At 43.1% G+C, this 24,845-nt stretch overlaps 1 protein-coding gene across 16 annotated transcripts in view; it reads right to left on the reverse strand.

The window, feature by feature from the left end:
* KIAA1217 overlaps window positions 1–24,845 on the reverse strand; it is a gene marked incomplete at its 3' end in the record, with an annotated part of 500,156 nt that overhangs the window by 93,104 nt on the left and 382,207 nt on the right. For 15 of the 16 annotated variants that reach the window (XM_082618040.1, XM_082618037.1, XM_082618035.1 and 12 more), the window contains one exon: window positions 23,482–23,575. In XM_082618040.1, the coding sequence (XP_082474166.1) occupies window positions 23,482–23,575 (94 nt within the window). Of the gene's footprint in view, window positions 1–12,198; window positions 13,034–23,481; window positions 23,576–24,845 lie in introns of those variants that run through there. The other variant, XM_082618026.1, reaches the window with a different exon arrangement.

The raw sequence follows: 24,845 nt of genomic DNA on the forward strand, positions 1-24,845 counted from the left end.
TTGCAACGGATGGTACAAAGAACTCCCATTATTTATCTCATCTCTGCACATCCACCCCTTTCCTGCACAGACAATTACTTTTATACACAACTCCCTTTTGGTGCTCTGAGATAAGTCATCTCCATCACCCAAATACAAATGTTCAGTGCCTTAGATTTTGTTTTTCTTTTTAGGACAAGTCTCTAAACTCCTATTTCACTGGTCAACATAACATCCTACAGTATATAATATACTGTTTTATTTATTTATAATGTTTTTTATTCTACGAAGGATTTTACTTTTTTTCCCCTTTTTTTGGCCGCATCGCAAGGCATATGGGATCTTAGTTCCCCGACCAGGGACTGAACCTGTGCCCCCTGCAGTGGAAGCGGGGAGTCCTAACTGCCAGGGAATTCCCCTCTCCTCCACTTCTCTTATCTTGGGATGACACCCAAGAAAAATCTAGATAACTCCATGGGGTGAAGGTACGATGGAAGATGGCTACACACACACACCATCATCATCATCATCATCATCATCCAGCAGTTTGCAGTTTAGACAGTGCTTTCAATGGTGATTTTATTTCACGAGCCACAGAACGAAGTGAAATGCATGGGTCAGGAGGTCTGGTGTCACTCTCCACATGTGAATGGTGAGAAAATGGAAGTGTGAGGAGATAAGAACCTTGTCCAGCTTCACAAAGGACTAAGTAGCAAAGCAGCAAGAATCCCCATCTTCAGCCTCAACACTGTCACTACTTCCTTCTCTGTTTAAGTGTGAAATCTCATGTCCTTCAGGTCGCTGAGGAGCTGTGCAAGGACTCATGCTCCCAAGGTCTTCCCTACAGAATTACTGAGGGTTAATGCACTTGAGTTTTGACCATGAGCGGGCAGTCTGGTGAACTCCGCTCGAGAAGTACCTCATTTGCTCGCCTTTCAGGTCCAGATTTTCAGGGCAAAGGAAAAGAGTAACAGGACATCTCAGTGGCTTTAGGATATAATGAGACAGGTACTCTCTTGACTTACTATTAATTTTTACCTTCCTGCCTCAAAATTAGTTATATAATTAATTATACATTGTATTTAACTAATATACATATTAGTATACATTATGCTTATATATACTTACATATCCTCATATATTATATACCACTAGTAAATTCTCACTATATGGGTATCATTACATCACCAGTTACATACGTGTAAATACGTGTATATACACATATACGTATATGTATACACACATATATATGTCTTCATTAATCACAGACACCAGATTGCTTATGGGATAAAATATCTGGGCCTCATCTGATTAACATTCTTTACCATTAGGACCCCGATTCCGCTACTGGGTGACATTCCTGGGACCACATCTCTCAGATGCGTTCCACCTCTGTCACTGTGCCCTATGTCCCACTTACCTTTCATTCAGGAAACGGATCTAGGTGATTATGTTGTAAGTGAAAGAAAGCTGACACAACATTATATAGCTTTAGGATGCTCACAACAATGTAAGAATTTTTTTTAAAAGTTTAGTTTGATGATACAACATATCATCACCGTATCCAAACCTAAACAGCGAACTGACAACAATCTACCTAGACTTTTACACTCTACAGCTACAGCTTAAAGGATAGATATTCTTCAGAGACCATTGGAGAAAATGCTGGTAAACAAACTGATGGATGGATGATGCCAAGTTGGAAAATAAATGGTCTTTTATTCTCCGTCTGCCACTGCCCTCTCACAATGTAGCTACTCAAATCGCCATCAGCCCCTTTCTCAGGGCTTCAAACAGCCTCGGCTTCTTAACACCAAGGGTTCCCTGGTAGATTTAACCCCTTCAGGACTGCTTCCTGTCCCCCTGCCCCTCTCCCCTTTCTTTCCTCACAACTTTTCTGGAATCAACTCTGTGCACCTGGGTCATAACCGTGGCCCTCCTATTGGAATCGTCCCGCTGCCTGCATTCTGCTCTGTTTTCATACTGATCGGGGTAGGATATGTGCTGGTTCTATTACCAAGTGATAGAACAAACAACACAATATAAGGTGAGCTATGTCAGCAGAGCCAATTTTAAAGGGAATTTTATGGATGGCTTCTGATGAAAGGTGTTTTAGCCGTGCCATTATTCTTGATCCTCAGGGTGCACAATATTAGCCAGTGTCAAAATTTATATGAAAAGAAAGGGTTGTGTGAGCGGACAGCCCCAGAGGATAACACTGAGGGACAATAATTCAACAAACCCACCAACTTCAATTTTTCCCTCAAAATAAACATGAAAAAACAATGATGGTGATCCAGATCAAAATAGCCCTTGTGCATATTTTTCCTGGGTTCAGAAGAGCCACTTTCTTTCTACTCTTAATAGCAACTCGAAACTAAAAGAAGCTCCATGGGTGTCCCAGGTATACTGAGTATGTGAACTGGCAAAATTCTCTCATGTATGACTGGGAATAGATGCCATTTGTTATATAATTATATAGGCTTGTGAACTTTCCCAGTTCTCATTAGTTATGAAAGAACTGAAAAGGTTCCAGGTTTATAAATTACATGAATATATGTTTGAAGACCCATCTGTTTTCCTTGGGTTTAGCTGGAGTCTGTGGCAGCAAACCAAGGACATCTGCTAGTCTGGACCAGGCCAGTGGCCCCGAGTGTCCCAGTCAGGTGTCTCTCACCAAGTCAATGCAGTACGTGGAGAAGGAAGAACACCAAACCGGGTATCCTGGAACCTGACTTCTTTTTTTTTTTTGCAGTGCACGGGCCTCTCACTGTTGTGGCCTCTCCCATTGCGGAGCACAGGCTCCGGACGCACAGGCTCAGCAGCCATGGCTCACGGGTCCAGCCGCTCCGCGGCACGTGGGATCTTCCCGGACCGGGGCACGAACTCATGTCCCCTGCATCGGCAGGTGGACTCTCAACCACTGCGCCACCAGGGAAGCCCCAGAACCTGACTTCTGATCCAGGTGTTAAGATCCGGTTCTTTACCTGTAAGCAAGAAGTCTGATCTCTTGTTGTCTCTCAGGCCCATTCCAAAGGCGACATTTTGTGGGTCTGTGAAATATGTGGGTAGTCATTATGTATGTAAAGCTATGCAAAGCCCAGGGTTAAGGCTGAGGAAGGAAAAAGAATCTTTAAGCCACAGTTCCTACCTTTTAAGAGTAGAGAAGATGAAGCATGGACATGAGTAATAAAAATAAGACAAAAAGCAAGAATAACTGTGGCAAGTGTCAAATAGGTGCAACAGACAAACCCTCTGGAATCTCTAGAAGAATAAGAGTTTTCTGGCTGGGATAGTTGAGGAACACTTCCCTGAAGAGGTGAGATTTAAGTGAGTCCACAAATTATGAGCAGAATTTCAGTAGGGAAGAAAGAGTTTCCTTTCTTAGGAATTCCAGGCAGGAAGAAAGGCATGGTCTTAGACCAGGGGTGGGGAAGTGTCAAGTGTCCTCGGAAATGACTAGACCTCTGATCCGACCAGCAAATTATTCTAGGGCAGTGGTTCTCCAAATTCAACGTAATTCAACAACATCAGAATCCCCCAGAGGGCTTGCTGAAACACAGATTAATGCGTTCCACTTCCCATTTAACAGGACTCGGGTGGGGCCTGAGAATTTGCCTTTTTAACAAGTTCCCAGATGATGCTGACCTGCTGGTCCAGGGACCACTCTTTGACAAAAACCGCTCTAGGGAGTAAAGGGGAGAGGCAAGCTCACATCCAAATCTCCATTCTGTTGTGGGCTTGGTTAAAGCCTAATTCAGAAAGCTGACCTTACTCAACTTTGGGTGACAATCATAATTACCTAGAGTTTCTCCATCTGTAAATATTGGCAATTAAATCTGCCAGGAGAAGATGGAGATAGGGAAGGGAAACTAATATTTTTGGAGACTTCTTACTTATCAAATGCATTTCCATTTAATTCCTAGCACACTCCCATCAGATAAACAATATAATCCCCATTTGACAGATGAAGGAACAAAGTCAAATACCAGGACCAGAACAATCTCAAACTCTAGGGTTAAGAAATCAGTGTAGAGACCTGACTTTCTCTGAATGGTTCAAGGTTCAAAGGAGGGCAGTGGTTCAAGAATCACTAAGGTCAGTATTATTCCCGTCTAAAATCAGGTCCAGAAATACCTGAACGAAGTCATCTGGATTGAATGTTGCAAGAGGCATGAGAGGAGAGTAACACAGATCAGACCATATTACTGTTATCTACAAATGTGGGTAGATAACTGCCTTCCAAACATTGACTCCAGGGCACCCAGGAGCCCCAAGAGAGTGCTCCATTTCAAAGGAATACCTTTGTGTTTTCAGTTCAAATATCAAGTCAGCCAACCAGCCAGCCAGTGGACAAGGCTTGGAATCTGAGATGGTCAGCAAAACCACTGCCTCTCCTTATGTGGATAAATAACAGCCTCAAAGACAACCAGTCTGGGAGTCGAGCACACCCTGAGGCTGGGCTTGGCGTGCTTCTCTGCCCATGCCCTGCCAGGCCTCACCCTGTATTGACAGTCCCTGCTCCCCGCTAGGTTCTGACCAGGCCAGGAGCCTCCCTGCCAGACACAAGATCTGCTTCCCTGCATCCAGGGACACACTGCTGAGCCTTTGAGCATTCCTACCCTTGAGCGATGCCCTGCATTCCTGACTCGTAGTAACCACGGGGAACCAAATGGACAGCTACCGGCCCCGTATGTAAGGAAGTCGCGTGCCACGTGACAAAATGCCCACCTCAGGCAAAAGGGCAGCCCCGATCTAGCTGTGTTCCCCCCACCTCCAAACACTGCCCCCCTAAAGGAAAGAATCCTATGACACAGGAGGTGAGGCAGGTGACAAAAATGTGTTGTCATCTACGGGATGCCTTCCGAAGTTCATGATTATCAGGGAGAGCTTGCAACTCCCTTCAAAGAAAAACAGGCTCCAGGCTGACCCCAAAGTAGCTCATCCTCCCCCACTGCCCAAGCCAACCTCCAGCTTTCTTTTTCTTCTTCTTTGTATTAGCCTTTCTCTCACTTTTCTTCCTTTCTCTGAAAAGCAACATGGGGGCAAAATTTCTCCAAAAGACGACAGGAAGATATGGGTCGATAAACAGACAAAGGGAGTTTCTTAAGATTAGAAGACGTCGTTGTCTTGATTCAACTCTCAACTTGTTCAATGTGCCGAAGCCCACAAAGTAGTTTCCAAAGTTTTTTTTAAAAAAGATGTAATCATCTTCCCTCTTTGATCAGTACCCTTCTTCACCATGATACAGAAGGACAGCAGGGTGTGGTGGAGAGAGTGCTGGATTATGAATGAAAAGACTTGGTTTCTGTTCCCGAGGACCTCCTTGGGCTGTGGTCTCAGGGCGGTGACTGTGGTCCTGACACTGGTTCTGCTGCTAAGTGAGTTCGGGAACACCCTCTGTACTTACCCTGCTGGTGCTGTGAACATCAAATGAGCTGAAGTACCCTTATATGACTTTGCATGCAGAAGAGCGTGGTCCACACACAGCATGACGAACATTCACGGGCTCAGCCCGTGAACTGTGACAGCAACAGGAATAGAATGGCTAATCCCCACTTGAACCCGTGCACAGGAGGGTAAAGAGAATGATACACTCTCTTCTTGAGATACAAGAGCTCACGAAAGAAAGAAGATTCTGAAAGCAGCCGACACAAGAACACCATGCTATATTATACTCCAAAGATCTCATGCTTGAGACAAAAAAAGTCCATTCATATGCAAGCAAATAACATTTCAAGGAGGCGCTTTTCCTCATTCCCATCCCCACATGAATTGGTGATCCTGACCCCAGATCAGGAGACATAAGACTCTCCATCCACTTGATACTGTTTCAACTAGCAGATTCAAGTATTAATGATTTATAAAAATTGTGAGGGCTTCCCTGGTGGCGCAGTGGTTGAGAGTCCGCCTGCCGATGCAGGGGACACAGGTTCGTGCCCTGGTCCGGGAAGATCCCACATGCCGCGGAGCGGCTGGGCCCGTGAGCCATGGCTGCTGAGCCTGCGTGTCCGGAGCCTGTGCTCCGCAACGGGAGAGGCCACAGCAGTGAGAGGCCCATGTACGACAAAATAAATAAACAAATAAATATATAAATAAATAAATTGTGAGATGGGTGATGACCCACATCTTTGTTTTGGATCCTTCTTCTTCCCTTCCTATTTTATCAGCAGGGAGAACCTCTCTTTGGGAATGAAAAGAGAATCCATGTCATCACTTGACTGTGGCTGGAATAAAAGCTTTGGTTGGTGAGGAGGAAGCTGAACCAAGTAGCTAAAGGCAAGCTTTTGGACATGCTCAGAATTTCAAGTATACAGTCCATTTTAGTCTGGTCCCACATTAAAAACAGGGACCCATGTGCTTTAGAGTACCTCTTGATAGAAAAACATTTACCTTGTGGTATTGCTCAAAAAATGATTTTTGACCTTTCTTTTTTTTGGTATAGCAAAGTGTGGTGATTCAAAGCAAACGTTGAAATTTCTGTTATTGGGAATATATGTGGAGACGGTCTTGCATGTATATGCACTGTCTCTACATTTAAAATATAAAAGTACATTTGGGTAGTTTTCATATTATTAAGATGCACTGTGTATATGAGTACATATCTGTAGATAAAAATTCTCTGCCCAAATTAAAAATATCCAAATACCACGTTTGACTCATTTTTATGCTCTAGTCACAAAGTGATACTGAACAGAAACTTATTAGCATTTCACCAAGTTTCTTCAGATCATTGTTACGAATAATAAAAAATACAGAAACATTTTAAAACAACGTATTTCAGTCTTAGAATGGTCCGATTAACATAATTATAGCCTTAAGTTGCCAACAGTGGCACATTTCTCATTTTCATGAGGATGTAGAGGTTCTAGTGGATCACAAGCTAATAGGTTCCTTGGTCTAAATATATACAGTAAAATCTGCAGCAAATTTCTGAAGCATTAACATCTGAACCCTGGAGATATCTAGTGAGTAATTTGCGCTGCAGTAGAGCAGATTTTTTTTGTTTGGTTCTGCAGTTACACAGCTGCTAGGAAATATATTTTTAGATTTGCTTTTCAAGGCAAGCAAAAATGATACCCACTTTGTGGATATGTAACCAGAATGTTCCCTCAGTCCCTCTGGCAAGGGAGTAGGGACCCACCTACACAATGTTCCATTCAGTTGCCTTCCTCCTCGGAAGGGAACACAAGGAACAGCCCCAGTCGCTCATCTGTATGAAGCCTTCAGACCCTGACGGTGACACCCAATGCCTTAGAGGCGTTTGCTTTGAAGTTTAAGTGCCTTATAGATCAGGTCCGCACTATGTCTCATCATTGACTACCTCATCATTGACATCATTACCATTTCTTGTTTCGATTTTCCTTTGGCAGCTCTTGATACCATATCAAGGGCAAGCGAAAAGGGACAGGTTCAAAGAGTTCAATCAGAACAAGGGAAAGCATGACCTTTGATTTCACAGGAAAAGAAAAAAATAATAGGGGCTTCCCTGGTGGCGCAGTGGTTGAGAGTCTGCCTGCCGATGCAGGGGACACAGGTTCGTGCCCCGGTCCGGGAAGATCCCACATGCCACGGAGCGGCTGGGCCCGTGAGCCATGGCCGCTGAGCCTGCGCGTCCGGAGCCTGTGCTCCGCAACGGGAGAGGCCACAGCAGTGAGAGGACCGCGTACCACACACACACAAAATAATAATAATAATAATAATAATAATAAAAAGAAAGAAATCAAGTATGTGTGGCGATCAACCAACTGAGGGAAACAGTCTTCGTATTTCAGGAATATGGGGTGAGTTAGTGCAGCCTGAGCAAGGAGCAGTGGTCCTCCAGCTGGAACGATGCACTCGGCGTTCACACCTTTCATCTGGACAGGCCTTAAATAAATAAATCTGCACGAAAATGATGTACTGAACAGCTTTTCTTTTGGGCCAAGTAACAAGACAGCGGAGGTCCTGCGGACTCTTCAACAAGACTTGATTCTACTCTGACATCACAACGGCTCACGGCTGTCAACTGAATAACCTTTATTGACGTTTTGCTCTCTCCCCTCCGTGTTTTCGGCTTTACCTCAAAGCCTTGGTTTCTACACTTTGCTCAGTTACAAGACACTATCACCATTTTGGCCACATCCTCACACCAGCTGTATTATTTACTCTTTAACGCTTTTCTTTTTTTCTTTTTAAAATTTTTTTAATTTATTTATTTTTTTTGCGGTACGCGGGCCTCTCACCGTTGTGGCCTCTCCCGTTGCGGAGCACAGGCTCCAGACGCGCAGGCTCAGCGGCCATGGCTCACGGGCCCAGCCACTCCGCGGCATGTGGGATCTTCCCGGACCGGGGCACGAACCCGTGTCCCCTGCATTGGCAGGCGGACTTTCAACCACTGCGCCACCAGGGAAGCCCTAACGCTTTTCTTGATGTCAGTGTTAAACTGACCTTTTCTTTCTTACCTAGTTGTGATGAACGATCAGATTCATTTACTCTCAGGTTCTTTGTGCTACTTACCTTTCCAATACTCCATACAACAACATTATATAATCATTAAAATGTAGGAATCTGTTTTTCTATGTGCTGTCAAAAATCACTGGTTCCAAGTGAAGAACAACTTTCAAAGTCCTCTGAGTAGGGAAATGTGGGAGTTTCCAACAGGGTTATCATAGGAGCCATTGCTTCAGCAAAGAGGCTGACTTTTGCAAATAATGCTATAATACTTCCCAACTCTTTTAAGCCAAGATTGCTTCATTCAAAGCATCTCATAATTTGAAGCAGCTGCTGTTTCTTCAGTTGACTTGATGGCCTATTCTCTTTCAATAAAAATATTGGATAATCTAAATCTGGTTAGCTCAAAATCCGTTTAATTTTTGGGGCCAGGCCCATGCATTTCCAATTAATGAGCTCTGGTCCCACTGCAGGGCTGGGCTGCTATCTGAACAGGAAGCGGGGACCTGGCTACACTTAACTGCAACATGGACGGCTCAGGGAAGTCAGACGTAGAGTCTTTTCCTAAATCAACCAAGAAAACACACCTTGGGGGACCCAGCGGGGTGAGAACTAAAGCAGGGGGGCACTAGAGATGGAGAAAGAGCTGGTCTGAGGTTTTTGTCACTTCCTAATTTTGTGATCTGGACCAAGTCACTCCATCCATGCCAGGCCTCCGGAGTCTCAACTGAAAGGTGAAGGGTTATAAAAGATGATGTGTAAGACCCTATTTCCACCTCTGAAACTCTATGATTCCAAGTCAGCCAGGCCTGTTTCTTGAGGTAACATCAATGACACAGATCAGGTGTATTTCCCCAGCCACCAGTCTGGAGTAGCAGTTCAAGGGTCTCAGGAGCAGACGTATCGCTCCTGCAAATTACATGCAGACCCCATGGGTTAAAAGCAGGACAGAAAGGAAATGGCTTAGCACCAGGTGATTTATAGCTTAAAAACTTTTTCTTCCCTCTTAAGAAAAATCAACATTTGCTTTTCCCCCTACAAATACATATATAAAAGTAACACGATTTATATAAAAGCATTTATATAAAATGCTGAGAAATTTAAGAAAAAGTGTAAAGAAAAGAATGGTCCCCAGATACACACTACTATACATAAATTAGATAAGCAACAAGAATTTACTGTATAGAACAGGGAACTATATTCAATATCTTATGATAACCTATAAGGGAAGAGAACCTGAAAAAAAAATGTATGTAACTGAATCACTTTGCTGTACGCCCAAAACTAACACAATATTGTACATCAACTATACTTCAATTTAAAAAAAGAAATAAAAGAAGAATGGTCCCCTGGAAGCTCTCTACAAATTAGGATCTTGGACCAAGGGAACCTGTGCTGAGGTGGCCGGATGCAATCTCCTATAGTCTGGGCTTCCCTGATGGGGACCCACGGAGAAGACAGAAAAACAAAACCCCAGGAAGAAAGCAACATGTGGGTGCAGAGAATACAACCTGAAAATACCAGGACTTAATAAACTCCCCGTCAGAGGCAATTTCTGCAAACATCTGTATTTACAAAAGCCAAGCCGAGAGATGCGGTTTGGATATCAAAGGGCAGAGGGTGTGGTGTAAACCCCTCCGGATCTCCCCAGCAGTGGCTAACAACCCAGCCCGTGCTGCAGGAAGAGGGAAGTCCTGTTCTGATCCAACGTGCTGGTTGTTGGCCAGCCCTGGATTTTACACAGCCATGGAGCTGGAAGCAAGTTGCCTTGATCCTGCAGCCCAAGTTCAGGGCTGTGATGATCAGCTGCATCCCTGTTGATGCTGTCGGCAGTAATTACTTCTCACTGCAAATCACCAGGATGTTTTTGCAGCTGAGTGGATGTCTCAATCTTCGGGCAGTTGCGGGGTAGGTGTGTTGAGGAGAGCAACAGTCCCTGCCTCTGGGGTGGCTTGGCTAGCTGCCCTGACTCCAGAACCCTCCACCTCTGATGTTCTGTAACTTTCTTGCTGTCCTTCTCCTAACAGCTCTGCCAGGAGCCTGAAAGGGCAGCAGGCAGGCACATGTAGGCAAATCTCCATTCCAAGACACTTTCTCACTTCCAAATCAGGCTCATGAATCAGCTCCCTGCCCTATCCCGGGAAGCCGGTTTTTATGAGTGACGCAGCACATGAAGCAAAGAAGGAAGCAGGAAGGAGGAGAGGGTAGTTCACCCACAGTGCTTTTTGCAATCCCCACACGATCTGACTTTCACTGTGTTCTTCTTACTCCAAGTAAGTTGCAACCAAGTCCCCGGATAAACAACCAGTCTGATACTAGGGTTTTGGATGCTACAGATCGAACCAAAAACATCCCCAAACTGTACAAAATAATTTCTCTTGAAGCCGAATAAGCATTGCTCTTTGATAATTATTATTTTCAAGATAAGTTATCTGAATCTGACTGCAGACTGGGAGTTCTTAGCTACTGGTAAGGAAGGGTGTGCAGTGTGGGATTTAAAAACAGGGACTATAGACACAGTCAGCCTGGGGCTGAGTCCCAGCTTTGCTCCTTACCAGTGTGTGATTTGTCACTTAATCTCTCTCAGCCTCAGTTTTCCAACCTTAAAATGGGTATAAAAGTACCTATGCCTTGGGGTTATAATGATGACTAAATGAAATAATATACATTAATTGAGACCACATTGGTTAACAACTTCTCATCCATAACAACTTCTCATCCATACTAACTCATCTATAAATTGAGATAAAGATAAACAGATCCACACACACACATGTACCTTTAAAAGGAAACAGACTGCCTTAAGAGGACATTGCTCTTATTAAATGGCTTTAAAAGAAATAAATACAAAACATTGTGACTGAACTATTACAAGAATAAGACAGAATAGTTATCTCAAGTAAATATAATTTCTGCCGAAGATTTTTTTCCAGGTTTTTCCATTAAACCTGATAATAACAGGCTTATATCTGTTATATAAAAATTGCAGACATTTTTAATGTTATACATAAAGCTTAAATTGATATTTCTTAAAGAATTTTTTAAAACCCAGATAAAAAAGCACTTTATATTTTATTTATTTATTTATTTATTTTGCAGTAGGCGGGCCTCTCACTGTTGTGACCTCTCCCGTTGTGGAGCACAGGCTCCGGATGCGCAGGCTCCGCGGCATGTGGGATCTTCCCGGACCGCGGCAAGAACCCGTGGCCCCTGCATCGGCAGGTGGACTCTCAACCACTGTGCCACCAGGGAAGCCCGCACTTTATATTTTAAAATGTAAAGTGATGTTCACAAGGAAAACACAACAAATAACGTTTTCCTTGAATGTTGAAAGAAGCATACTAATCCCCCCTCCGCTCCCCCCAATTTGTACCATGCCTTCAAATGTTCATTTGTCTCAGAAACCGAAGGCAAGTCAAATACCTTTGTGAAAACACTGAAAATTGTCACAAAACACATACATCAATGAGATCTGTACTAGCAAACAAGGTTGACACTTGAAGTCCTTTTCTAAATTATAAGGTTAAACAGAAACTAGATCATGAGATTATAGATTGGAGACAGCCCAATGTAACTTAAGTGGATTTTAAAAAACAGACTAATGCCAATAACAAAGAAGTTTCCTTCTAAGCAGTGTGCAAGAAGTTAAAATAAAAACCCAGCATTTAAATTCCACATTGCATTGAACTTGAATACAGAAAAGTTAACTCAAATGGAGGTAAGTGTGCTACAGCAGGTCCAAAAAATTCTGAAAATCCTATTTGGTTATAAAGGCACAGTTCTTACCTTACATCTTCCACGAACCGTTCTCTTCTAGAAGAAACTTTCTAGACGTGCAGAGACCCTGAAACCACCCATCTCTCAAACGCTTCCAGCTCTGCCTGTCTTGATGGTAACTAAATGCCAGGCTTGGGTTTTTTACAGAGGGAAGTTTTAGTCAAAATATGTGGTTTAAAGGAGCTGTATCCACCCTTGTTAAAACTATTTCACGGACATTCAGAGGTTTTGCTTCTCCTCTGTAAAACTTAAATCTGAGTAGGAAGGCATTTTTCCTGTCCCGGAAATCAGCATAACTAAAAACCAATGCTGAGTTAACAAGAAATGTTTCTTCCATGTGTTCCGTCTGGCAGAAACGGCAAGCCATATCAAGGGAACACGTGATGTTTATAAATACAATATGGCTCATGTTGTCATAACCTCTCAACGACCAAAAAAAAAAAGTGCAAGGAAAAGCAAGCAGCCACACAGCAGGAAGGATGAGATTTGTAACACTTGGAAGCTGCCTATCAGATATGCATATATTACTCTTTCTTGCGTCTTAAAAAATAAAGCTGGAAGCAGGGAGAAAGGAAGAAAATACCTTCCTCTGGATAGCCACTGTATTAAAATGTGTTTGCCCAGCTCATCATTTCAGTAAGAGTAACTCCTTACCAACTGCAACAGAAACATCTTTTCGCCTGTCAGAAAGACACGTCATAAAAGGGACACAGTGAGATGCATCCCTCGAACGCCAGTTCCATAGTGTTAACTCCAGCACATAATAGGATGAAGGCAAGATGGCACATAGCCTGTAATGGATGTGACAATTACAGATGTCTGTATCATTACTGATTACTGACTTTCTGATCTTCTACTAGAGTGGAAGATCTGTGAGGGCAGTTACCATACTTGGTCACTGTTATATCTTCGGAGTCTTGTACAAGAGCCTGAACCACTGGAAGAACTCAATGCATAATAGTTGGGTGAGTGGATTAGCGAAGCTTCACAATAACGGAAGTAGGTTAACTGTTCCAAAATCATTATCCCTACTTGATAAGTTTGGAGGTATTTGAAATACTGATTCCCATTCAGTCTAAAAGCAAGATCTGTCCTGCTGAGTTATAAATACAGTAAACCAAGATCTGTCTTATTTAATTCGTTATCCAGAGATTTGCTTACTTTCTACCATGGGTGAATTTAACTCTTGAAAATAAAATGCAGGTACGTGTGCATTTCTGACAATCACTTAGTTTAATCTGACAAATCTGTTACTCTCATCTTAAATTATAGGGTGATTAACCGTGATAAAATTATATTTATAGGATGGGTAATTTTGTTAGAATAGACATTCTTAGTTCTCATTTTCGTCAAGAATTATTCCTGGGATAAACAAGGGGATGTGCTGTAAATCTCAAATGTTTACATGTGCAAATCACTGTACTGGTCTTGGCAGAGCAGGTATTAACTAAAAGTTTGTGATACGAAAAGTGCTGACATGAGGCCCTTTTCCAACCAGACATTTAATGAGAATTTCCTCAAAGCAGGACATTTTCTCAGGGAAACAGAGAGTGTGAAGATGAATGGAATAGGGGCTTTGCCCCCTTAAGCCTGGAGTTTAGAATAGAATTTAAGATGTGCACATCAATAACTACAATGCAGACAGGAAAAGCTGAGGGTGATCAGAGGCGGGGGGGACAGGTGAGGTTCTACGGAATCAGAGAAAGGACAGTAGCGAGTGAGGCTTGGAGACGAGAGGAGTAAGGAAAGGCTTGAAGGAGACAGTGGCTGTCGAGTTAGGTCTTCAGAAATGGGCAGCACATGATGTGGAGAGAAGGGAACCCTCGCACACTGCTGGCGGGATTATAAATTGGTGCAGCCACTATGGAAGACAGTATGCAGATTCCTCAAAAAAATAAGAATAGAACTGCCATATGACCCAGCTAGTCTACTTATGGGTATTTATCCAAAGAACACAAGAACACTAATTTGAAAAGATATCTGCACCCCCATGTTCACTGCAGCACTATTTACAATAGCCAAGATATGGAAACAACCTAAGTGTCCATCAGTGGATGAATGGATGAAGCTGTGAAATGTACACATGCATAAACATACACACATACATACATACAATGGAATACTACTCAGCCATAAAAAAGAAGGAAACCGGGCCTCCCTGGTGGCGCAGTGGTTGAGAGTCCGCCTGCCGATGCAGGGGATACGGGTTCGTGCCCCGGTCTGGGAGGATCCCATATGCCGCGGAGCGGCTGGGCCCGTGAGCCATGGCCGCTGGGCCTGCGCATCCGGAGCCTGTGCTCCGCAACGGGAGAGGCCACAACAGTGAGAGGCCCGCATACCGCAAAAAGAAAAAAAAATAAATAAATAAAATAAAAATAAAAAAAAGAAGGAAACCCTGCTGTTTGCAACAACATGAATGGACCAGGAGGGTATTACGCTAAGTGAAATAAGTCAGATAGAGAAAGACCAATACCATATGATTTCACTCATATGTGGAGTCTAAACAAAAATAAAAACACCAAAAATCAGTGAACAAACAAGATAAAACAAAACAAACTCACAGATACAGAGAACAGATTGGTAGTTATTAGGGGGAAAGGACGTTAGGGGAAGGGTGAAATGGGTGAAGAGGATCAACTGTATGATAACGGATGGAAACTAGATGTGTGGTAGTGATTGCTCTGGAGTCTATACAGATGCCGCCCACCTGAAACGTACATAATTAAAAAAATGGGTGGCCCCTGGACATTGATGATGAAGACAGCAGTGTGGGGAAGGACAGTAGTGAGCACTGTAGTGGTAAGAAGGTCAGTTCTGGGCTTCCCTGGTGGCGCAGTGGTTGAGAGTCTGCCTGCCGATGCAGGGGACAGGGGTTCGTGCCCCGGTCCGGGAAGATCCCACATGCCGCAGAGCGGCTGGGTCCGTGAGCCATGGCTGCTGAGCCTGCGCGTCCGGAGCCTGTGCTCCGCAACGGGAGAGGCCACAGCAGTGAGAGGCCCACGTACAGCAAAAAACAAAAAACAAACAAACAAACAAACAAACAAACAAAAAAAGTCAGTTCTGGAGCTGGCCTGTCTGGCTCCGAATCTAGCTCCATCTCTGATGAGCTGTGTGGCTTTGAGCAAGTTCCCTAACCTCTCTGATCCACAGTTTCCACATCTGAAACAGGGGATCATAACAGTTCCTCTCACACTGGGTTGTTTTGAACAAATGAGAGTGATTATGAGCACAGAGCTCAGGACAGGACTCGGCACAGAGTGTTTCATGACTGTTAGCTATTAATATTGCTGCCACTGTGTGAGTGCAGGGGACACCAGGGTGGCCAGGTCAAGGAGGATCTTGAGTGGATGAAAGAAAATTAGTTAGGACTGGTTTCTGAAACTTCTATTTCTAAGGGATTCTCCTGTCTTCCATTTCTGTAGGATTACTTTATCCTTCCCCAAATCCCAAATACTTCTTCTCAACCAGAGCACTGCCCTGTAGAAAAGAGGGCTCTGAGCTCTGTGGAAGGGCCATTTCAGACATACATACTAAACGGTTCATACTTCTTCCTTCTCTTTCTTCTATTCTTTCTCTGTTTTTTTTGGGTTTTTTTTTTTGTTTTGTTTTTGTTTTTGGTGGGATATCCTTTTAGCCCAGTCAGAATAGAATAGAATGAAGCATGTTCAATATAAAAAGATGCCAGGAAATAGACACATAACAGAATTAAGAAGTGAGACAAATATTTAAAAAGGATATTTTACATGTTCTAAAATCTTGTTAAGAGCATCATTTCAAAACTTGCAAAACCTGAATGGAATGTCAAGGAAGGGAGGTTGTGGGCTGAGTACAAAGAGTCAGAAAGAACTGGGTTCAAATCCCATGTCTGACATATACCAGCTATTCGGGCCTGGAAAAGACGTCACTGGCCTCAATTTTATCATCTGTAAAAACTGAGTCAGTTTACATGCTTTCTAGAGTTGTTGACTAATTTAAATAACATGTGAAGTATTTAACACATTGCCTTCTACGTGGGCACAAAAAGGTCTATTATCATATCTAGAAACACAATGGTATAGAATGAATACTACTTTTTAAAAGAAAATTCAATTAAATTAATTAATTTATTTTTGGCTACACCGCGCGGCTTGCAGTATCTTAGTTCCCCGACCAGGGATTGAACCCGCACCCTCAGCAATGAAAGTGCTGAGTCCTAACCACTGGACCACCAGGGAAGTCCCAACTGAATACTACTTGTAACCTGACTGATTCCACAAAGAAATTAATAGAGTTCACAGAAATCATTACAATTTTGCACCCCCCGAAAAAGTCAAATTGGAATGTATGACAGAAAGAAGATGAAAGTAGGAAAATTAAAAATAGAGGCCAGGCACGAAGCCAGCACACCACCAACTCTCACGCTGTAAATGCCTGTACGCTAGCCGTGGGTGAGCCACGAACTTAATTCTAAGCTTTAGAGTAGCAACACAAAGAGGGAAAATGATCACTTGCAAGATTCAAAATGTCCACATGATGAAAATAAACCAGGAGAAGCACAACTATTTCTGGTGATGAGAACAGAGAGATATTTTTACAGTGGGTTCTCGTTAATGACAGAACATGAATAACACACCAGTTGTAACACCATGGTTCTAGCCCTCAAAGCATCTGCTTAACAAGCATTTACACTCGCCACGGGTGAGGCACCAAGACTGGCTTTCATAGAGGAACACGAGCTGGTGTGTGCCCTCGGAGAACTTACAATCTTGGGCGATAAGATAAGCATGCACCTGAAGGATTGAAACACCAGGAGAATGTATAGCATGCCTCCCCAAAAAGGAAAGATTAAATCTGACAGGGAAGGCTTCATAGGGTAGATGGTCTTTTATTTGGCCTCTAAAAGCAAGTTTTTACTTTTTCACATTTTATTATGGGCATTTCCACCATAAAATAAGTAGAGAAAATAATAGAATCAACTCCCATCATCCTGCTCTGACATTTTTCAACATTTTACCAATTTTGTTTCATCAATTGCCACTTCTTGGGTTTGTTTTGCCGGGGCGTTTTAAAGCAAACCCCAGCGGTCATGCTGTTTTAGACTGTAAATACCTTAGTGTGTCTCATTTTTTAAAAAAAAAAACCACCAAGCCATTATTATACCCGACAGAATTACTGGTTATCCCTTAATATCATCTGATTCCTAACACATGTTCAAATTTCCCAAATGGCTTCAAAGATGTCTTTTACAGTTGGTTTGCTCCAATCAGGATCCAAACATGGTGCACACATGGCCTTTGGCTGTTAGGGGATAGAAGAGACCTGAGAAATAGAACAGTGTCCCCTCCCACCCTTTTTTCATGCCAGCAGCTTGTCGACATAATTGAGCAATCGTCTTGTAGTATGTTTGATGTGTGGAATTTCGGAAGGTATAGACAGTAAGTCCCCTACATACAAACCTTCAAGTTGCAAACTCAAAGATACGAACGTGCGTTTGCATGTCCAATCACCTAAGTTAGTTCACGTGTCTGGCATACACTGTCAGGTGTGTGCATCCCCTACAAATGGCTGTGCTTTTGTGTACTTTACTGTACACTACTGTATAGAGTACAGTAATCAGTATCTTTATTTCAAGCCCAGGATGTCCGGAAGCAAGCATAAGAGCAGTGGCGATGTAGCTGGTACGGTACTATACAGGTGATTGTGTTAGTTGGGTACTTAGGCTAACTCGGTTGGACTTAACGAACAAATTGCACTTAACGAACTCGCTCTCAGAACGGAACTCATTTGTATATAGGGGATTTACTGTATGTGAGGAAAGACAGTGCTTTTCAGAGACTCGGAGCAAGAACTGAGGGGGCTCAGGTTGGCTGTTGGGATGGAGATGATATCGACCATCAGCCTGTGCTATTCTTTGCACAATGGCAAGTTGCGCTCAGGGACCTGACTTGGCAAATAGCTGACTGGAGTAAAAAGAGCTGGGGAGGCCGGTTAAAGGCTGTTGTGTAACCGACTGATAGAAACATAAAGAACGCCAGAACTACAGCATCAGAGCGGTGCTGCTAAGAGCCTGGGATCTGCAGCCAAGCTGCCTGGATCAGATCTCAGCTCTGCACTCTCTTGCTGTGTGGCCTTGGGCAGGTGTCTTCAACAGACCTCAGCAACTGTTTTCTGAGCTATAAACACAAGGGCTTGTACCAATACCTGCCTCAAAATGGCGCCTTGAGGATTTACATGAAATTACCCGTCAACATGCTTCATCAATGCACAAAAAAGTTAGCTATCGTGAGAGTAATTGTGCAGGCCAGGGCGGCAGGATGGTGTGTAAGAGTCCTTGCAGAGTGAAATGGATGGGCTCTGGGGACTGGTGGGATTGGGTGAGAAACAGGAGTTAGGCCATTGAAGACTCACTGATAACTCGACTTCTTAAATCTCTTCTCTCTCACCCTTCAAAACACACAGGCACATGCACACACATACACACCATGCACAGTCATGTACTCATTCACAAAGACAGAAGAACAAGGAGGAAAAGGCTTGGGGCTAAAAAAAAAGATTAGGATTTTCTTTTCTTCTACAGGATACACTGGAAACACTGGAAACACTGGAAGAATAACCATGTGGAGACAACCACTTGAAAGTTGAACATTGGTCTTGAACTCTAGAGAAATGGCAGAGTTAGGGACAGAGTTTTAAGGGACACCTACATTGACCTAATGGTTAAATCAGTAGTAAGACAAAAATGACAAATGAAAAGGTGCAGATGAAAGAAAAAAAGCAAATTAAAACACACACACACACACACACACACACAGGTGAAGCCTGCCTGAAGGCACTGAAGACCAGGTAGAGGGCAAGAGGAAGAAGAAGAGTTAGTAAATGAAGGAGGCTGGGGTGTGTTTGCATGTAGGCAAGGGATTTAGAGCTGGCAGTGTAATGGGAACCAAGGTTTCTAAGGAGACCACCTGTCATAGTGAAATGCAGAGGTCAGACAGAAGAGGTCTGGGGGGCAGTAAGTGAGTTGGCCATTAGGAAGTAATTTAAGATGCAGGGCAATTCTGGGGAATGCATTCTCTATGCAAATGTGGAAGCTGTCTTACCTGCAAGTAAAAATTAAAGACATACAGGAAGGAGAGAACTGACGGACTGGAGCAAAGAACCTTGGGAAGTAATCTCAAAGCACACAAGAAGGTGGAAAAGCCTGAAAACTGTGGAAAAGCCTGAAAACTGTGAAAAAGCCACTAGGTTTGGTGAACAGGAAGTCCCTGGTACCCTCTGAGAGCCACGGAATGGAATAGCTCATCTTCTGAGTTGTACATGTGTGAATTACAAACCCATTGAGTACATATGTAATTTTGGCAAAAGGGCCCGTTCCATGTGGTGAGCTCAGCCCCTTGGGAACTTAATTATCAAAGCTACTATCTAATGTGATGAAACAAAAGCCAGGTGATTCATTTAGATCCAGGTGATTTGCACCCACATGTAAAGAATCAGGGGATGCTCAGTCCCAGCAGAGAACCACAAGTCTCATTGGATAGACTAGCTTCAAAAATGCTCAGCTCAGGAAGAAACGAAAACTCTAAATTGAAAAGATACATGCACCCCATTGTTCACAGCAGCACTATTTACAATAGCCAAGACATGGAAACAACCCAAGTGCCCATTAACCGATGACTGACTTAAGAAGATGAGGGGTGTGTGTGTGTGTATGTGTGTGTATACACACACACACACACACATATATATATATACATAATACACACACAATGAAATATTACTCTTCCATAAAAAGAATGAAATATTGTCATTTGCAGCAACATGGATCGACCTAGAGAATATTATACTTAGTGAAGTCAGACAGAGAAAGACAAATGCTATGGTATCACTTATATGTGGAATCTAAAAATATTACAAATGAATCTATATACAAAACAGAAACAGACTCACAGACATAGAAAACAAACACATGTTTACCAAACGGGAGAGGGAGGGAAGAAGGGAGGGACAAATTAGGAGAATGGGATTAACAGACACAAACTACTATACATAAGATAGATAAGCAATAAGGATTTACTGCACAGCACAGGGAACTATATTCAATATCTTGTACTAGCCTATAATAGAATATAATCTGAAAAAAATAACTGAATCCCTTTGCTGTACACCTGAAACTGACACAATATTGTATATCAACTATACTTCAATTAAAAAAACAAATCAATTTAAAAAATGCTCAGCTAGATGCTCAATGAAAAACTCGACACGTGTTTTCCCCACCAAACATCTATTCCACGCACGCCCTGAGGCCCAAAACCTCGGCGTTAATACTTTAGTTTTCCGTGCTTCATGACTACCACCACCTACCATCACTGCTCTGCTAACTGACCGTTTTGGATCCGGAGTCTCACATTTTCTCTCTCTCACAGGCAAGGTATTAAATTCATTGTCTAAGGAAAGACTCCGAGGCCACCACAAAGTGCTGCCATTGCCGCTGTTGTACCTCTGCCTGGTCCCACCCAGGTTTTCCGAGACACGCATGTGTATTGGTAACGAGTGGGCAGCTGGGAGGTCTGGCCCAGGCTGCCTCTGGAGGCTGGTAGATGAAGACCAGTGACATGAGGTGCAGGGCTGCACAACTGCCTCAGGTGAGCAGTTATCATCAAATTCCTTCCCGGCCACGTGTGCGCTGCAAACACACGAGAAGATGGAGCTCTCCACCCACCATGCAGCTGGGTTTAGTCTACAGCAGTTGATCCTTGCTCTGTTCTCTATTTCTGTTCTTTACCATGAGCAGTGGGCTTATGCAGCTGCGTTCCTGGCAGGACTCAACACAGCTTCCTTTCCTTTAATAGCAAGGCAGCCACCTTCATCAAGAAGGAGACAGAATTCCAACCCCCAGAGCCAAAAGGTGAGGCAGAAGGAATTCCAGGTCTTTTAGCTTCTGGAATCCATCAATAGGGGCCAAGTTGCAAACTGCAGGCACGATCACACTGAGTTGGTTTTAAAACGGCGTTCTATTTCTCATTTCTAAGTCGTCTTCACTGAAACCTGAAAGTTTTTCTGTGGGTTGGATGGTGAACATTCGTTTCTCCTCCTCTAGGGCAAACAGTCTGACTTTCCTCCAGAGAACACTGCTGTCTAAAGCAGGCTGTGGGCCATTCGGAAAGTGACCCACAAAGGTCTCGTCTAAAAGTAAAAACTGAACAACTCTACTGAAACCCAGAGCCAAAGTTCTGAATCCTCATAGACTCTGTCCAGATGGTTAATACTTGATTTTCTCCATGCTCACTGCTGCTCCTTACGGAGATACCACATCTGCTCAAGAGTTAAAAACAGGTGTCCTCCCCAGCCATAAACAAGATTTTCAGAGGCGATTCTGGGGCCCCTGTGTGGACTGCAAGGTAGCAAAAACAGAACTCTGAAACTCATGAAACTTTGAAGGCTAGATGTCTCACAAAGTAAGGATCTCCAAGGGAGCAAGGACTCTTAGAATGTCACTGAGAAAGAGAATGAGGTCATGAAAAGCAAAGTGTACCATAATATTCGGCGCAGGCTTCGTGAATAGCGTGATTCCACCGGTCTTCACATGGAGCTGGTTTATATACTGAAAGTGTAATGCCTAAAAGCAAACCTCCAAATCCTAGCTTTCCTGAAGCAGCAGCACAGCCTCCACTTCAAATCACAGATTATTTCTGACATAAAAAAGCAGCCGTGGAGAATGTAAGAGGCCTCTTCCTCCAAAAGTGTATAGGCTCTGATCCTACAATGTCATCACCACTCATCTTCCAGTCCAGAATGACATGGAAATTCTCCCAGCACTTTCTATTTTACCTCCTGGCCTCTTGGTCCTAAACTCACAGACCCTGTGTGGTAGGCAGAACAAAGATGTTTTCGTCCTAGTCCCCAGAACCTGTGACTACACGGAAAAGGGGATGAAGGTGGCCAATCAGTAGACCCTAATACAAGGAGATTATTCTGGAGTATTGGGCCCAATGTTATGACAAGTGTCCTTAACAGAGGAAGAGGGAGGGCTGGAGGTGTGAGGAGGGAAGCAGGGTCAGAAAGATGCTATTTGGCTGGGTTTAAAGATGGAGGAAAAGGGCTACAAGATGAGGAATGGGGGTGGCTTCTAGAAGCTGGAGAAAAAAAAGGCAACATATTTTCTCCAAGCTTCTGGAAAGGAACGCCAGTGACCTCTTGATTTTAGTCCCCTGGAGTTATGTTGGACTTCTGACCTCTAGAACTGTAAGGTAGTAAATCTGTGTCATTTTAAGCCACTAAATATGTGATAATTTGTTGCAGCAGCAGTAGAAAAACTAATACCCACTGTCAGGAAGCACAGACCTTGAAGAACATACTGCAACTCCAGGACAGACAGTGCCTGGGTTTCTTTGGCAATAGAACCTACTCATTTACTCTTCTTCTAGTTTAACTCTTTTCAGCATCCAGTGCTAATCCTCAGAAAGGATGATATAAAATGGCGAGGCACCTTCTAAATTTGTGTGGGGCGATGGGTTGGGGTAGGGGAGGTGCATCTGGAGAAGTTAACCTTCTTTTCTTCTCATTTTTACTGCAGAGGAATGTAGCGTTACTGTTAGAAACTCAATCCCTTTCTAATGGACTTGCATTAGTGTGATTTTACAATCTGTCTTTTCGGTTTCCCTGTTCTTTATTCTTCAAAATATCCCTGTGTGCTTTGAATGTTTGGATAATCTTCTACGATGATCTAAATCTAGAGAACTTTAGCTCACAAAGCATGCAGATTTTTGTACTTTGCCCTCAACACAATTCAGGTGACATTTGATCATATTTAACATTATTTGCTGTTATAACAGCAAACAGTCCTGAATTAGGAGGTAAATAATTTAATTAGGCTGCTAGGACTTGGAATAGCAGATCTAAGGATATTAATAGATTCTACATGCAGTTGTGCACGGGCTTTGTTGTTGTTGGTATGTTAGTCTTGTTTTTAACTGGAGAAAAAACAGCAAGAGATCCTCTGAGTAAGTTAATGTATTATGGACCAAGAACCCTTTCATGTACAGATTTTCAGGACCCCCCTGGAGTAAGGACATAACTAAACTCCATTCTTAGAGATGAATTAGGATGTGTGAAGCCCTGTTTCAATCCTTTTGCTCCAAATGATCAGGAGATCTGATTTCTCTACCAATGAACAAATAATGAATTATCAGACAAGAAGAGCAGTAAGAAGCCCCCAAATCTGGTGTTTGGGTGTGATTACACAGGGACCAAATGCCAGAAGGAGGGATGGTTCAACCCACAGAATTAAAGTAAAAATAGAACAGGGACACTTACCCTCACGTCTCCGTTCACAGTTTTCGGTGTGTGGTTAAATGCATGGGCAGGATCCTTGTTGTACACTTTGAGAAGGGATCTGTCCTGAATGTTCCTGGAATCAAAAACATCAATAACTATGGCAGATGAAAGGAGCCTTATTTTGGCCATTTCCTTCGTCTGCCCGTAAGAATCAGGTAAAAGACATCCACAGACAATCTAGCCGTTGTGTGCAATCAACCAGGCAAAAAGTTCTTTTACCATAAAAATAGGCAAAAATAAATAAGGCAAAGGAGAAAAATGACTTCAGCTTTTCTTTCCTTTCCTTTTTTTTTTTTGGTTCCTCAGGAAAGTATTATTCTTTCTCCGTAGTTCTCCGCCCGTAAACATCGGGGAGCATAAACCTTCTTTCAAGATTCTGGGCAATGAAAGCTAACACTTTAAGAAACAATAAAGCTCCCATATTTACAATACATTCAAAGGGATTTGGTTAATATTTAAATATTTAATTGTTTACTTTGCCCAGACACCTGGTTTTCTGCTTATCTCACGAATACATGCAAAGGAAAAATGCTTTTTTTTCCTTCAAACACCTTAAGCAAGGGAAAGAAAATGTATTTGCAGTCCAGAAAAAAAAAAGTACCACAAAGATCAAAACTAGTATCTTTACAATGCCTTTTTTTCTTCCATAGTGGATTTTTTAAGGCATTTAAAAATTTTATTAGATTCTTCTCTCCAGAGTGGATTTTAAAAAATACTGTTCTACATACAAGTTGAATTACAGGAGAACCAGCGGATAAATTCTTCCACTGGTCTGTCTCTCCCTCTGAAAACACTTAGAATCCTGGAGTCACCCTGGAGTCCCTCGTACTGCTGCAAAGGACAGAACCACAACTCGCTAAGAGCCTACCTCCAAATTATTTAAGAGCTTAGGAATGTCTACGAAGTCCTTCGCCCTCCATCTGCGGCTTTCATCAGCAGAAGGCACACCCCCAGGAACGTTTAGCCCTGTCTACACTGTGATTCCTGCCAGTGGCAGCATGGTGAGCTCAGGGAACCCTGTGCAGGAAGACATGTTCCTTTCCTCCATCTGCAGCCACATGTTTTGTGGGCTGATCGCAATCACTGGGATTATTGGGTTGTGTTTCTGTTTTCAACGAAGTGGAGCATCCTTGGATGAGGCTTGCTTCCCTCCACCAAATATCCGTCAGTGGTTGCTTTAAAGCAATGACTAGCCCCGGCTTGCATGGTTGCTCCAAATTTCAAGCAGCTCATTAGAAGTCTGCTTAAGGGGAGGCGTGCGGTCCTTGTTATTAGAAGTGACTAAGTTACTAGGAGGGGAAGAGGTTGCAGAAGAAAAGGATGTGGGGATTCACTGCAGGAAC

This window comes from Mesoplodon mirus, assembly GCF_964341445.2.
Source record: "Mesoplodon mirus genome assembly, chromosome: 4".
Lineage (NCBI taxonomy): Eukaryota > Metazoa > Chordata > Mammalia > Artiodactyla > Ziphiidae > Mesoplodon > Mesoplodon mirus.